The following is a 17,107-nucleotide window of genomic DNA, read 5'->3' on the forward strand; positions in this document are numbered from 1 at the left end:
CGGATCCCATAAGTCCCATAATTACGTGATACAAATATAGCTAGATACACTGTTTCTGCAAAAAGGGACCTGCCCGTAACTATACGCGTACAAATCTCGACAATACAGTAGGTGACCGCTAACTGGATGTGTTTTAACTGGAGTGCTTTTTAACTGGAGGTTCGCTAACTGGAGTGATTCTCAGTTAACGAACACTTAAACGTCAAAACATGATACATCCGGAATCTCATGAAGAGAAATTTGTCGCAAATGTGCATTTTTCAAACATATTTATGGTTTCTTGCCTACGTTTGCTATTAATTTATGTTATTACACGAATTACTATACTTTATATCAACATAAATGAAAAAAAGTTTGGTATTATAAAATCCAATAAATTTAGCACACTTGGATTTTTTACTTCCTTCGAGTTGCTCTTCTTTATTTCGTCTCGTCCGCCGGTGACAGCTGTCATCGACCAGGTCTATATACACGCGCCATGAGGTGTGGTTAGGTAGCATTTACACGTATCACGCTCAAGGTTTACATTTTCTCATCTGCAAGGTTTACAGTATGTTTATTCCAGTCAACGCCAATCAAAACAATCAATCCATAGAAACGTCACTCCAGTTAGCGAACATTGTTCGTTAACTGGAGCTTGTTTACCTCTCAGTTAGCGGTCACCTACTGTATATACTAAAGCTTTAACGATGCCTCAAGCTAAGAGTACAAAGTTTTTCAAGCTTTTGCTAATCGAACAATAAAAAAATGATCTTTCTAAACATTTCACTCAGCTTATTTCTTTGCGAATCAACGATTCATATTTCCTTTTTCATTAAAAAATGACTGATGATGTATACATTATATACTACGCGTTGATGATTTTATAAACCACGATAATCTGCTGGAATTTAATTTGAGGAATTAAACTATGTCTTACAAATGTGTCCACGATACGATAAGTAGTGCTAACACAAACCCATAACTTTAACAATTTCTAGATATCAGGAATAGTGTTTTTCAACCACAAAAGAAAAATCTGCACAGTAAGAGCGAGGACGAGTAACAATGTGAGTGCGTAAATTCATTTTACTTTCCTCTTTACCAACGGTGTATTTTTTTTCTCTTTGATTTATATGTGTCTATGTGTGTGTGTGCATTTTCATTTTTGTTGCTTTTCCTTCGGAGCTGTTTTTCATTTTGAGTACATAGCGCTCCAACAAAACACACACACGCGTTCAAACTTTGTTCACCCAACCAACCAACGGGGGACACCGGAGGGCGCGCCGAAAAAAAAACGCGCGATACGGAAGCATTTCCACCACCGAAAGCCACCGAGAGCATCAGCATTGGAGAGAAAGCGCTTTTAGCTTCTGGAAAGGTCCTGGAGCAGGGGCAGGGGCAGGGAAGGGAAGAACGAAAGAATTATTGGGTATACACTGGTGTAGGGGGTAACCAGTAAGCAGTAACGGACGCGTTGGTTACACGATGGGAGAAAGAGAGTGCCCCACTGATGCCACCCTTCGACACCGTGTACACGACGACGACCACCGACCCCCCCCCCCCTCCCCGCTGCTGCTCTCGAGATTCACCTCGAATGTATAGAACCAAGTTTTGGAGTCGACCGGGGAGAAGTGCAGAATAAAGTTTGCTGATGGAGTTTCGGTCGGTGGATGCGATGGATCAACGAGGGGTGACTACGGGGTCGGAAAATTCATTGCCGTTGCTCTTGCGTTCTTTCGCGGAGTGGGAGCGAAGCTGGGGCCAAAAGCGGAGGGGGGGGGGGGGGGCGAAAAAAGGGATCAAGAATGGAGGCTGCGAGACCGAATCAAAATGGAATGAAAGTACGCAGTGGTGATGGAGGTGGGTGTTGCTGGCACAAAAGTGAGATTGTTAAAGCCGAACTTCTCCAATGAGCCCACCAAGTGCGAGTGGACGATGGGTTTGGAACGAGTTTAAATGGGAGACTGGGAGAGACAGCGCGACTACTACACCCGACTACTACCACTACTACTACTACACAGCAAGGCATGGGCAAGGGAATGGGAAAATTGAACAAGATAGAAAGAACGAGAAAACGAGAGAAAAGAACGCGGGTTTACATTATTTTCCGCATACATCGAACACAAACCCCGAAATCCAACGCTGAAAGAACGCCCAACTCCCCTTGTCGTACGCTCAAAAGAAGTGGGAAATGCGCGAGCGGTCTTGAAAAAACGGAACTGCACCCCCAACTAACCCATACACTTTTACACGGTGGTCACACACCGGGTCATGGACAGGGAAATTGGTAAAATTTGTATTCGATGCTACACAGGACGAGGAGAAAGAAATTCGACCCATAAGAAAACACTAGCTGCTGATGATGATGATGATGTGGTTGGTGGGTGGTTGGTTGATAGGAAAATATCCCCCCCCCCCCCCACCCTCACCCTCGGAAGATGCAAAAGAAGAACCGACGTAGTCGGCTGAGCAAATCCGACACAACACAACATGGCAACGACACGAATACCCCGAAATGTTGTTGCAACGGTACCGGTTTGCTGTATTGCACTTTAATTGTACTTGTATGTGTGAATCTGCGTGCGTGTGCTTGTGAGCTGTATGTGAGCTGCGAGAGGACACAATCGCCGTCCCCGGTGAGGAAACGCAAACCATCATATGATGGCGGCGAGCCGATCGCGCCAAAGAAGGAAGCCACACAGCGTGCAAAAGAGAAGGGCACACTGAAAGATCCACCTAAAACAGACCATAGGTCCTGGGGACCTAAACCTGCAACAGGAAGATGGAGTGGAAGTCCACCGACCAGGAAAAGCCATCGGTGGCGATATATATTTCGTCGCATTTCCTCTTCCTTGTCCATGGCCAGGCCATAGGCGTCCTTCGACTATGGGTTTCTTCTCGTCCGGGACACACTAAACATACACATACACACATACATACTTGCACACTCAGACGCGATACTGTAGAAGGACATGGTGCACAGATGGGGGGATGGGGTTTGAGGTCGTTTTGGAAGGGTTAAAACGGAAACGAAGGATGGGGTCAACGTTTGTACCACCAAGCCATCAACCGACGATGCGAATCGATGCCGCGGCCGGTGTATGTACAATACTTGTGCCTGAGTTAGTGTTTGTGTGTTGAGGCGCGATCGGTGCGTTATCCTGTGTATATATATAACACTATGCGCGCGACAAACTTTAGAATGGATTGACAAGTTTCGGCAACACCAACAGTGGAAAAAGGAACAGGTCGAAAACAGGTCTAGTATGCAACAGAACTACGAAATATGCTGTTGGTGTTTTTTTTTCTTGTTTGGTCTAGGCATTTGACAATTATTTGTTTCCAAATGTTGTCAACTGTCAAACTCATGTTGCGGGGACATGTTTGTTGCAAGAGATTTCTGTCGATTTGTTACATGTTTAATGCAGAAATATTTTCGATTTAGTTTTATGTAATCTTTAGGAGCAAACACGTACACAGTTTATTTTTTGTAAATAAATAGAAACATCTCAATATATTGCTCTTGTTGTCGCAACATATTCATAGACCAAGGCGTTAATATCACAGAAGGATGCTTAGTTCTTACTTGATATCACCTTTACATAGTGCGTGATATTTGACTCAATTTGTAATAGTTGACTTAATTTGTGAATCAATTATTATGATTTCAATGAAGATTAATATGAATAGTCCTTAATAAGAAAATATAAATAGTTAACGTATGAACGTAAGTAGTAAGCGAAGAAGAGCAAAATACTCTTTCACGAACAAAAACCTTCAAACTTGACGTAAACGAAAAGCTCAATTCGTACATGCATTACTATAAACACGTTCATATGCCCTGGTCAAATGATTCACTCAAGTCACAACATATTGTGATTGAGATATCACATGAAATCGTTGAAACGTGACAACATAGTGTCAACAATTTCATACGACACCATTTTGTCATTGGAACAAGTTAACCACCTTTCCATCCCTGTTCACGATTTATTTCTATGGCCTTTGTTCTTGAAACTTATCAATGTAGGTGTCACTTGTGGATTGTGGGAGGATTGTGAGCGCCTAAAGGAAGGACTCGGAACCACCACCGTCGTGCTTTTGGGCATTCATGATGTTGATGATGATGTTGATGATGATGATGATGACGATGGTGGTGACGTTCGTCGATTGGTATTTGTGCTGCAGTTGCTGCTTGCTTTCCAAAATCATAGGAAACGTTCAACAGCAGTAACCTGGCGTCAACCATAGCGTTTCACTTGAGCCCTTAACAAGATTGTGAACCATGTTTGGTGATTGTAAGCCGAAACAGGGTTTACGTCAACAATGACAACAACACGAATGTAAGAGACGTGAAAAAACGTCTAGAGCAAGAATAATTGAGAAAATCGCTCAACTCTCTGCGCTTTCTGAAAAATTCCATCCGTAGCAAACCTATTGGTCGTCAACCTCGTATTGAGATCGTCGCATCTTAGGAAGCATACTTGCCAAACGTATATGTAAAAAGAAAACGGTACAACAAAAAGACAAACAGAGAGAAAGGGAGCATCGCCATCCAGCGAGATTGGCGATTAGTTTGGCAACGTCATTGACGACACATGGCGACATTTAGCTTTTCCCATAGCCACAATATTTCATTCCTCTTTGCAGCTCCACGGTCTCCACTGTTACCACTTTCTACTGTTTCCACATTTCTTCTCGACCTGTTATCCTGTTGCCAACGTAAATGCAAATAAACTACACACCGTCACTAACCCTCTGCAAACCCAGCCCTGCGATCCCATGATGCGAGTGTACCAAAGGTGGAAAAGAAGCCAGACAAAGGGAAGCTGCTTTCATGCGCTAACCAACCTGCAATCACCCACCGCAGGTGGCTTGGGTGCGCATGTGTGTATCTTTAATTTTGAATCTCCCGTGAAAGGAATGAAAGCCTCACCCCTATTTCAAACGGGGATTTCGTCACCGTAGATTGATTATATACATACTACCACACGCTGCCATCGACTCTCATCGGAAACGCATCACAATTTCCGGTTCTTGAGAATGCAACTGGAAGGATGCTATCAGCACATTGGTCATCTGTCGACTGCCTGCCTATGTTGTACCAACATCCAGGTTAATATCTTCCAATCAGATGCGGGTTTCAAAACGCATGCTCATTTTAATATTGAAACGTTTAAATTTTGGAAAACATTCATATGCCCGCATTTTATGCACTTGTTTATCTTATGCCTAGATTATAAAGCGTAGGATAATGAAAAAAGTATATGATGAAGCATAATTTGTGCAGTGGACTGAACAACAACAACGATACAATTCATTGAACACATTTAACACATTTTTTCACCGCCGCCCAGACCATTGAAAGTTTGTTAAAATTCAAACAAACAAACGAAACAAAACACTCACCCAGATGCACTGAGTATAATTTATAAAAAAATAGTTAAGCGAAATAAATAAGCTGTCGCATGTAAACAGATAGCAACATCCTTCGAATACAACTGATCATGATAATCATTGCTTTATCATTTAAACATATTACCAAAAAACGCAAAGCACGATAATTCCCTAATTACTAACTCGCGATGAATTTCAACGGTTCTTGCATGCAAATTAACTTGGCCAGAAAAAGGAGTAACCACACACATACACGCAGTACTCGCACACATAAATGAACATTCCAACCACGCCCAAACTGAACCCCCAGAATACATTCCAGGCGATGAAAAAGAAGCACAAGGAAAGAAAATGTGTGTAGCGAACACTATCGTAGAGTCGGAGGAAAACGCTACTGCTGGTATGTGATGGACCCGGCAGATACTCCCGAGAAGATGGCAAATTATTGCTGTAGTGGCATCTTCACAGCGGAACTCGCGCGTAAAGAAGATTCGATGTACAGAGCACAGCACACAAAAACTCGTTCCGCGACTATAGCCTTTCTAACTGCAATTATCTTCCCGGCTCTGGAACAACTTGGAGCTGAGGGACGACCGGGTGGCGATGGATGGCGCACGGAACGAGCATGGAAAGGTTTCAATCAAATAAAAACTTTCCTGTTCCGCACTCGATTTGGCTGGACCTCACTAAAGGCTGCTGATCATCATCATCAGGGTCGAGGGTTCACCCGTTTTCGTCATCGGTGCTTGGTTAACGAAAGTAGCCTTAAAATAACGAGACTATCTGCCACCAAGCGCTGGCGATACCAGCGATAAGGAGTTTCGAAGCGTCTTAAAACTTTCAATATCCTCCAGCAAAAGCACCAAGCTCGCAAACACACAAACAAAGAAGACGTTATCGCTTTCCGTGTGGCTCGACTCATCCTCCACAGTTTTCTTTTCGTCTTGAACATCAAGACATGATCTTGAAACTCGAAATGAGGACTCAAACGGCCAAGTAGCTGGCTGCTGCATCGCGGGGGATTCAGAGCTCATTCTATTCCACGTTTAAAATTTGAAATTGAAAATTTAGCATGCCATACTTTGGTGGCAACTCTAACGAAAGCGAGGGTAGAAAAGGAAAATAACAAGTAGCATGAAAAAAACAACACAAAAACGGGAACACTAACCTAGGGCAGGATCTAGCACCGCCTGAGCAGCCTGCTCCTCGCTGACGGGTGTCTTGAGCCACATCTTCTTTAACTTCATCGCCGCCGGGGAGTCCTCGGATGTGGCCACTGGAAAGAGAAGGGAGGCAAAGTAAAACATGAAACAACGCCATGATTAAGGATTCGTTCGTTCGCTCCGTCGCTCGTTTTACGAATATGTTGATGTGCCTGTGGTTGTTAAAGGAACGTGCATACTGTCAGTGCTAGCGTTTGCTTCTTGTAGTGTGTTTAGCTTATCTGTGGGAAGCTATCAGTCAGTCAACCATTTTCTTGTCGCAGTGCTTTCTCAAAAGTTTCCAACGGTAGCTAACTAGTGCGGAATTGTAATTCTTTTCGATTTAACTTTTGGCATTTTGCTTCATTGTGGCAGCAGCGTTAAATTAACTGTTGGAGTTTAGTTAATCGATGCAAGTAGAGTTTGAATAACTTAAGCTTTCACTGAACTATACTCCGTTTCATCTTTTGTCTACAATTCAGGTGCTTTAGCTGGCGCTAATAGTTCTTCAATTTTCTTCTACAAACAAATGAAAATTTAAATGTAAATGTATAATTTATTATTTGTGGTAAATTGTCTAATACATGAAATAAGCTTCAATTATAAAATTAAGAATTACAATAACACTTATGATTCAACTAAACTTAAATCAGAAAAATATCAAGTTCTTAAAATTACATTCAAATAATTTTTAGTTGTTTTCTTATGGAGAGTTTGTTTGGACAATAAATTACGCAATCATAATTTGTAACACAAATTTGAACAAGTTTTCCAATCTTTTAAATCAAAAACTTGCTTTTCTCGTGTTCTTTTTTGGTTCATATTTAAAATCATTCCACGATATCATTATTTTAAAAAAATCATTTCATTAGGGTTTAGCGCGTTGAAGGTTGTCTGTCATAAATAATCTTTGAAAACTACCCGTAGATGAGCTACCCGCATTGCACATTAGAGGTTAAAATAATGCCCACACTTTAGCACGACCAAACTCCAGTGCCGTTACCGGAATTTGTGTTGCTGTAGTTTAGACCCTTTCGTACATTCGCTATGTACTACTGGTCTTGCTTTCCTACCTCCCATCGCCGGAAAATCAATAATCTCAACGCTCACCGGCTAGAATAATAGTTTCTACCTACACTACCACCACACTAAGCGGCATAGGGACGTATGAGCATAACGAAACTAACCGAAATTCGCTCATCTGATCAGAGGACCTTCCTGTGCGTGTCTGTACGTGTACAAGATTGCCCCAATGCAACGGAGGGGACATTTTCCGCAGGTACATGCGGTTGGACCACTATTGCTATCGCTCCCAGAACATTATCTCCTCGCCAACTCGTGGAATAGGAATGGGGAAATAAATGCACCTCCAATATCCGCCTGTACACACTCTGCCGCAGTAGCGATTATTCGCTTCAAAAGAAAAGCTCGTCGTGTAGCACCACCACACATGGGAACGATGCACCTACTATCATGTACAGGTGTGTGCATGTGGCCACGAATGTTGGACTTTAACGGGAAGCTTGTGCCCTTGGTTACAGGTATACGTATACGAGCGCGGGCTTTCGTATCATACGCACAATGGGATTTAATCTTCTCCCTGAGTCAACGTATCGCAACTAGTCTCTCCACCTTTCAATAATGTTCGAGCAGCTCGGTACAGACAGCTTGCTCTCTGAATTTTGAGACGCACCACCAGCAAAGCTCCGCAAATTTCGACTTTCTCTATGTTAGACCAACACCATCATCAATGACTGCACCTTCCGCGAAATCAATTCAAAATCAAACCCAGGCAAGCTTCCGCTAACGGTAGCTGAAACAGTGTACTCCACCACCTTGGTTTCTTCCACCTGCTCTAGTCGGTACGATGGCGGCAGCACCAAACCGATGTGTGCGTAGAGACCAGAGTTTATGTGCATCGCATCTCACTCAACGCAGCAGCATCCCAGCAGCATCCTCATACTTTTAGCGATTTTCTATATATATATATATATGTACACGTGCGTATCTTTATTGCACACTGGTGCATTTGCGATGCAAGCCTGGGTGATGATGCACCCGCAACACCATGGTTCAGTGGAACGAGTGTTCTATCCGAGCGCTCCCTCAATCCCAAACCTTGATGCGCCACACGACGGGTCCAAACACCCACCACCATCGGGGAAAGTTTAGTTAGTTTCACCAAACCTCCACCCGTCCAAACCCAACGCAAGCAGAGCCTGACGGGCGGCGGAAGATTGCGCTTTTATATAAACATATTTTGTGTGGAAAACTTCCGAATTATATGTACACACACACACAGTTCGCATGAGTCTGGTGCAGCGCGGGAGTTGCAGTAAAGGACGAGAAGAATGTGAGGATGATGCATATATGGCTGCCGCGAGAACGCTCTTGCATACGTGTGCAGCAAGCAGCAGCAGTCCGGTTCAGCCCGGGTGCTGGTGTGCCTCTCCGAAAAGGTTGTTGAGGATCCCATCCTTATGGCCCTAGTAGCACGAGGTGTATCGCTATAGCCACCACAGGCCGGCGGGCCCCGTTGTGACGATGACGATGACTATGAACGCGAGCCCCGGGAAAACTCGGAGAAAGAGGTTCCATCACTTGGCGCACATATGTACGGACACAGCAGCAGTACCAACAGGCCCTGGGTGGGGAAAGTTCGGCGCACATCACCTACCGGCCGGATGCAATTCAAGCACCATAAAAATCGCGCAACGTTTGCATGAACGGGGCGGTAAAGGCTAACGCAAAAGCAAGGATATTTTAACTTCTCGAGTGTTCCAGCAGCAAAATTAACCAAACTAAAGCAAACCAACCTACCGACAGATGCATTGTACGACTGTGCAGGAGGAGCAAGAGAGAAAATAACAGTTCAATTTGTTACATCCTTTCCTCCAAACAGAGAGAACAAATTCGCTAGTGTTTTAGTGCTTCCTGTAAAGGATTGGAAAGTTCCGATGATACAATGAAAAACCTCACAATACAGAGGATACATTTTTTTTTATTACAAATCTTACCGACACACGCAACACATGTTTGAATGCATATGTTAATACATTGACGTATCAGTAGTCATAGCAATTTGACGTTTTCGTCAAATGTCTACGTCTTTGAGTTAAAACAACTGAGCGAAGTAAAATAAATATGAATGATGTACCGAGCATATATTAGAAGTACAACATTTAATGATGTAAATAAATATTATCCCACGTTCAGAAATTGTTTAAGCTAATTTTCCGGGGTTTGTTTTGCCTTAACCGTTGTTTTGCCCTTAGCGAATAATGCATGTTAATTCACATGTAGTATTCATTATCTTCTTGATTAAGGAACTTAAATTCCTCTACCGTTACAGAACTTAAATACAACATTCAAACAAAAACGATTGATTTACACCTGTTGAGGAACGTGGAAAATAAACAAGGCAGAATATTTTTTCCCCGAAAAGATGTATTTACTGTTTGCCCAAAAGTGTGTCTTGATTCAGCGAGGCTGATTTGAAAAAGGACGCAAATCTTCTCCTGCGCTTTTTTTATATCTTTTTCCCTCGTCATTTCGGGATCTACTCGGTTTGCGCTTCGTGTACCTTAAGCATTCTAGTTTAGTACTGGTCGTTGGATATCTCGTTGCGCTATGTGACAACAACACCCAACATTTGATGTCTTGCAAACGAAACATGATGACTGAGTGGCAATGTTGGCAATGTGGTTAAATGAGCATATGAAAAGAATTGATCAATTAATATTTTTGATTATTTTGGTAGTCGCATATGATTGATTATCTGTACATTGCTACGATCTTCTTTTGATTTAAAGAAACATTCAAACATTTTGTGTTGTTTCTTATTATGATTCCAAAGACTTTTCAACTCAGTGTAAAGTGTACAAGCATTTTAACTCCGGCCCGAATACTACCAACGGTAGAACGACCGACGAGACTTGCTCGTGAACGCGAAATTGCAATCCGGCAGCGGGGACGCGATCGATCAAAGGGCGTTGGGATGCCACGCCACGTAATGCCTGGACCGGGGGACAAGAGTTAACGAGAATTTTCGACCGTTTGCGGTTATCGAAGCCGTTAAGGCGACACACAAAAGGGCTGACGACTAGTTGGCTGCCTTTGACAACCGTACACTGAAGCCCAGCGACGAAAACTGCGCCCAGGGCTACGCGAGACGAACCCGGAATGGTGGTGGCTGTACAGGAAGTAATATTTGAAACACATATTTGCACTAAATCTCGTATAATATAACTCGCCGCCCGCCTTCTATCCTATCGCCTCAATTCGCCTTACTTTCTCCTTCTTCTACATGGTTGCATTTGCGAAGCTTTCTTTACGAATCTGTGGGGATAACTCGCGATAGCCCGCACGGTCTAGTGTTCGAAATTCACCTGTGTAGCTGTATTGGTGCATTCGGCAATCCCCACCAAATGAGTCTCCGGAATCTAGTGAAAACCACGAGCCCACATACACATATTAACAGCCCCCAATGCAAATAGCCGCCAAGTCCGTCGCTGGAGTAGCAACTGAACCAGGCACGCACTTTTCAATGCAAATTCAATCCAGGGTTTACAACTATAGCTATTATATACGCTGCCGGTTTCTACAGCACCTCTTCTGCATCCATACCACCCCTCAACAACGCAACCTAGCTCACAAGCACACAAGATACCCCGAAAATCCTCAGATCTACGCTTAAAATATAGTCCTTGTCGTGCGAACAAGACGGCCAATTGGACGGGAGAATCGGTGAGTGAGTGAGTGGGCACTGCAGATTCCGGGATGTTGCATACATTACCACCCTCACGCACTTACGTGCGTGCACGCACACACACACACACAGACGCACGCGGGGATGCTTTTTCCCGGGGAGAAAATCAACCGCAGCAAATGCACAAGATAGGATGCACCTGGGCCACCACTCGCTAGTGTCTGCACTGAGAAAGGCATTTCTGATTAAACGCAACAGCGAGTAGTTTTTGTACCGTCATCGTTAGAAACGGAGGTGATGCAGAGAGAGATTGTGTGTGTGGCCATGTGTGTGTATACCATACACCACGACGAACGCCATCCCGTCCTCTCATTAAAGATACGATTTTGAACGGTGGTGTACATGGGAGCAAGCAGTGCAAGAAATATGTTACACTGCCGGGGAAGCCGTCGTCTGGAAAGATGGACATCCACAGGACGGACGGAAACATGGAACAAGGCTAATAATTAATTAAAACAAACCAGCGGAAGCACCAGCAACGCTCACAACAATGCCACACACCAGGTTGTAGGGTGCTTAGGGCAATAGGAAATGCACATTTTGCCAGGATAGCAGCAGGCGTATACGCACGTGTACATACGCCATATAAACCCGTTGCATTTCACATCTGCATAGAGTTGCTGCAACGACCCAGACAACGGTGACCGGGCGAACATTTACGCGCATCCTCATGGCAACAACTAATTCAAGTGTGAACTTTCGGTAAAAGCTGCCTTTTTTGAGTATTCGTCATTTATTGTTGTTAAACTATTTAAATGCATGACAGTTTTTGAATATATTGATGTTCTCCCTTATTGCTTTTTTTAATACATTTACTTATATCTTTGCAAGCTTTTATGGTTTTAAAGCCATGGCGTCATCTGCACTTTCAACTTTGTGTACTCATATATTTTACAGATAGGTGGGGAGATAGGTTGGACTGCAACAACTACAGGGGTATTACGGTGTTGAATACCGCCTATAAAATATTCTCCCTGATCCTTCAGGATCGCCTTGTCCCGCACGTCGAAGAGATAGTAGGAAACTATCAAAGAGGATTCCGAAACGGAAAATCAACCACTGATCAGATCTTCACCATGCGGCAGATCTTGGAGAAGATGGCTGAATACAGAAACGACACATACCATCTCTTCATTGACTTCAAAGTCGCATATGATAGCATAGCGCGGGTAAAACTGTATGACGCTATGAGCTCTTTTGGAATCCCGGCCAAACTGATAAGGCTAGTTAGAATGACTATGACCAACGTCACATGCCAGGTGAGGATGGATGGAAAACTCTCAGGACCTTTTGCTACCACCAAAGGTCTGCGCCAGGGGGACGGGCTTGCTTGTCTCTTATTCAACCTGGCGCTAGAGAGGGCCATCCGTGACTCGAGGGTGGAGACTACGGGAACCATCTTCTATAAGTCAACCCAGATCCTGGCATACGCTGATGATATAGACATCATTGGTCTGCGGCTCTCCTATGTAGCAGAAGCCTACCAAGGGATCGAGCAGGCGGCAGAGAGCCTCGGATTGCAGATAAACGAGGCAAAGACCAAACTGATGGTGGCAACATCAGCGGGCCCACCAACAAATAATCAGAATCTACGTAGGCGTGACGTACAGATAGGTGAACGCACTTTTGAAGTCGTCCCACAATTCACCTATCTTGGGTCAAAGGTCAGCAACGACAACAGCATGGAAGCTGAGTTGCGCACAAGGATGCTGGCTGCCAACCGGTCATTCTACAGCCTGAAAAATAAGTTCACCTCCAAGAACCTGTCGCGACGGACGAAGCTGGGACTATATAGTACCTATATAGTACCAGTACTCACATACGCCTCTGAGACATGGACACTGTCCAAATCTGACGAAACCCTCTTAGCCGCGTTCGAGAGGAAGATGCTCAGAAGGATACTTGGCCCCGTATGTGTGGAAGGACAATGGAGGAGCCGCTATAATGACGAGCTATACGAGATGTACGGCGACCTCACTGTCCTACAGCGTATAAAGCTCGCCAGGCTCCGGTGGGCTGGCCATGTTATACGCATGGAAACGGACGACCCAGCCCGTAAAGTCTTTTTAGGCCGTCCACAAGGACAGAGGAGGCGTGGTAGGCCCAAATTGAGGTGGCAAGATGGCGTGGAGGCGTCCGCCATTAAGGCCGGGATAACGGACTGGCAGAAGAAGGCGCGAGACCGTGAGCGGTTTCGGACACTCCTGAGGCAGGCCAAGACCGCAAAGCGGTTGTAGTGCCGGATAAGTAAGTAAGTAAGTAATATTTCACTTTTTTTTTCTCACTTTATATCAAGACCGCGGGACACTATCGTTAAGCCATTTCCCGAACACTGATGTACACATGGGATACGTGTAAACAATTTGTTAGACCGCATGTTTTGGTGATGGAACAGTGTGTTCGAGAAATGTGCTGCAGATTCAGCATTGCTGCATACGAATTTAGGTATCATCAACGTTTTCAAGTATCATTCCGTAGTTTTGGCATTGTTTAAGAATGGTTCGGAATAGTGTTCCACGGTCTTGAGAAACCCCCGAATTAGCAACGACATTACACATAGCCATTAAATAAATCGAGTAAGTGGCAGTTACCAACTCCTAAGAAGCTTGATCCAGTACTCATTCTAACCGGACTACGTACATGTGTGTGAATATATTGTAAGGAATTCTGAACAAGCATCATTAAAAAATCCATTTGTGACCAGTTACTACTAATGCCGACGTGGTTCAATCATTACCTGTGCCATCCTCTATTCCTAAGATTAACTACACTACTATAGACAAAATATGTTTCATGGAACCAGTTCTTGAAAAAAGGATCAAAATCAGACAGTCTACACATATACCGGACAGCCTACACGTGGGTAGAAATATGATGGTGTGCAAATGGAATGGATGTGGTTGGTTAATAGCGCCATAACATACATGTGATTCAGAAATATCGCAGCATTAAAGTTGAAATGCTGCGTTTCACACTGCTCATTATCGTTCTTTGTCCATGGAAAAGGGCGATAAACGTGAAACATATTTTGAATCTAACTATTTGCTCTATGTACTTTTCTAAACGCATCATACCTTAGATAGCCTTGCTAAGGGCACGTAGTCTAAAGTACAATTAAAGTATGCATAATGGTGTCATTTAAACTATGGTATGAGGTTGGTTGACAAATGTTCCCAATTCTACCACAATTCTGAAAAACGCGAATCGATAAAAAAGAACCCCAGTTTATTTTTCTTTTACATTTTCAATACATCCTTTTAAAATACAACTCTGTTTCTTGAAACAACCACTTGTCTTGCGACAGTAACTTGTCACATTATAATAAACGATTACGATTTTGTCATACAGCCTCATTATTAATTGGTAAAATTTGTAAAGACTTTCATAAAAATAAACAGAACTGCTTTTCCTCTCATTTGATCATCAAGCTAAGCATGACAGCGTTGCATAAACACCAAGACTCATTGTTCCTTGCTAAATTGTTAAAATGTGTGCAACATTTATGGCAAGGGTTTATTTAATCAAACAAGAGACTATGGATTGTGCAACTTGAAACATACATTTTTAAATATCTTCATTAATATTAGTGACGTTTTGGGGGAACGGAAACCAGACCTCAAATAGCTAAACAAACAAACAAAAAAGCATAAAACCATCATACCAACTGTGGCAACAGGCCAAAAGGTTATCAACAGCATAACTACTATTACTTACTCTGGTGCTTATCGGCTAACTGCACAAGCGGCGTCGGAAGATCCCTTCGCCTGTAGAAGCACATCACTTTGGCTTCAACATTGCCGCTCGGTGTTTTGTTGAGTTCATCGATACGCCGAATCTGGTACGGTGTCGTCGGCGATGTCTCCACGTAGACATAGTCTGTAAGTAAGTATAATGTATATATATGTATGATTAGAACACATTTCACATTTCAAAATTCTGCTATGGGTATACACATAAGTTACAGAGGATCAAATCCATCACAGGCTTAAGACAAACCTGCACCGCCCACGATTGTTAAGTCAAATAACATAGCGATAGCGATGGCGTGTAATAAATTAGTTATTTCAACTCTCATTTGACACATTGTAAAAGGGCGAGCATAATTACTGAAAAGATAAATTAACACAATTCCACTACAAGAAGGCCACACACGCACACGGGTGTCCGGTGAATTGTAAACAATAAAATAACAAATAACAAACATAAATATATCAAAGTTAAATTATTTCATTTGAAGAGAACATTTCTTTTTGTATTTCTTGCTATGCTGGGTGTCTCCTAACTTTTCAGTGCGCGTGCCGAATTGGTTCAAAAGAATGTGAAAGCCTGCCGTTTTAACGATTACTTTCAATTCATGAGTGACCATTAATAGTTTGGTATGAATGGAACAAAAAAGCAGCAAATGTTAAATATTTAGCGTACAGTGTAGTCAAATTGGAACGCGGACATTCCGGCCAATACAGGCTTTCGAGACTTATTGAATACCACACAGCCAGATAATCAGTCCGTCCTACAGGAGGACGGTCCATATAAAGCTTGAAACCATGACAGACTATGGCTCAATAACTTTGACGACTTTACTATGGCTCAATAAGTTGAAGACTGCACCATGCGACGAGTTTATACCAGTGCTGCAAAATGTCACTGTAAATGTCATAAAAAATCTGACTGAAACAAAATCCATATCAGCGTTACGTACTCAATTGTGATAACCAGAGGTGATACTCAAAACGGTTCGTGTGACCACTACATGCTTCATGACATTTTTACGACCATCGCTTGGTCAGTCACTATGTCATGACTTTTTTTTACTGTGATCAGCTTTGCAAAATGTCACTGACATAGTCATGACAAATTCTGGCTGAAACAAAATCATGTCAGAGTCACGAGCTGTACTGTGATGATCAGAGGCGAGCCTCAAACAGTTGGCAGCACTGTTCACAGCCAGAAAAAAATAATGATTATGCTTGCGCCGGCATTAAGCTAAGCTTGTCAGTCAGAGTACCGCGTTGGACTCAAGAATTCGCATGTCGCGTTCGGCATGTCAAGGCGCACTTTTATTGAGTATCAGCAATGAGTATCAAGCTACCATGTTCACTGTTTTCGTTGGTGAAAATCACGTGATGCTCATGACATTTTGCCGCACTGGTTTATACATCACAGTTGCAACTCGAATATTTTTTTCTTTTTATTTCGCCAAACTGATTTCTACTTTGCGCATAAATATTATACCACTATTCTATGTTTAATACCAAACATTTTGATACGACGATCTGTGAATGGAAGTCAGATGCACCGTATTGCACAGCAAATACATTAATCAAGTTGTATGGCTGCTATCAACTTGATTTTTTAAATCTATACACATTGTAGTGGAAATCTATACATTTATCTTTCCATTCCTAGGCATTTTCCGTGTTTGGCTGAATAGCAGAGTGATACTACCAATAGTCAAACAATTAGAATTATTAAACGCATCGTCATAATAGCGCATCGTGTGTTTGTATTGATTGAAAAGGTATAAAATATTGTACAAGCAAAACACAGCAAAGCTCAATCGGTTTTCGCATAGCCAGCATAACTGACTGACGACAAGCGGAAAGTAGAACATCGAACTCAGCAACACAACGAGGCCACCGGCATAAAGCAACCACACCGATCACACTATTTTGCGGCCTTTCATTGCGTTGCCTTTCATGTTCCGCGCTCCGTATGCCAGCTTTCTATGTTTCCTCTTACTCTATTGTGTTGATGGCCC

General features: G+C 43.0%; 1 protein-coding gene across 9 annotated transcripts in view; it reads right to left on the minus strand.

The window, feature by feature from the left end:
- LOC120947939 (metastasis-associated protein MTA1) overlaps nucleotides 1-17,107 on the minus strand; it is a 34,738-nt gene that overhangs the window by 9,934 nt on the left and 7,697 nt on the right. For 8 of the 9 annotated variants that reach the window (XM_049608052.1, XM_040363788.2, XM_040363785.2 and 5 more), the window contains 2 exons: nucleotides 15,064-15,225; nucleotides 6,548-6,655 (listed from right to left, as the gene is read on the minus strand). In XM_049608052.1, coding sequence (XP_049464009.1) covers nucleotides 6,548-6,655; nucleotides 15,064-15,225 — 270 coding nt within the window. The remainder of the gene's footprint in view (nucleotides 1-6,547; nucleotides 6,656-15,063; nucleotides 15,226-17,107) is intronic. The other variant, XM_049608054.1, reaches the window with a different exon arrangement.

The sequence above is a fragment of the Anopheles coluzzii genome, chromosome 2, assembly GCF_943734685.1.
Source record: "Anopheles coluzzii chromosome 2, AcolN3, whole genome shotgun sequence".
In the NCBI taxonomy this organism is placed as follows: Eukaryota; Metazoa; Arthropoda; class Insecta; order Diptera; family Culicidae; genus Anopheles; species Anopheles coluzzii.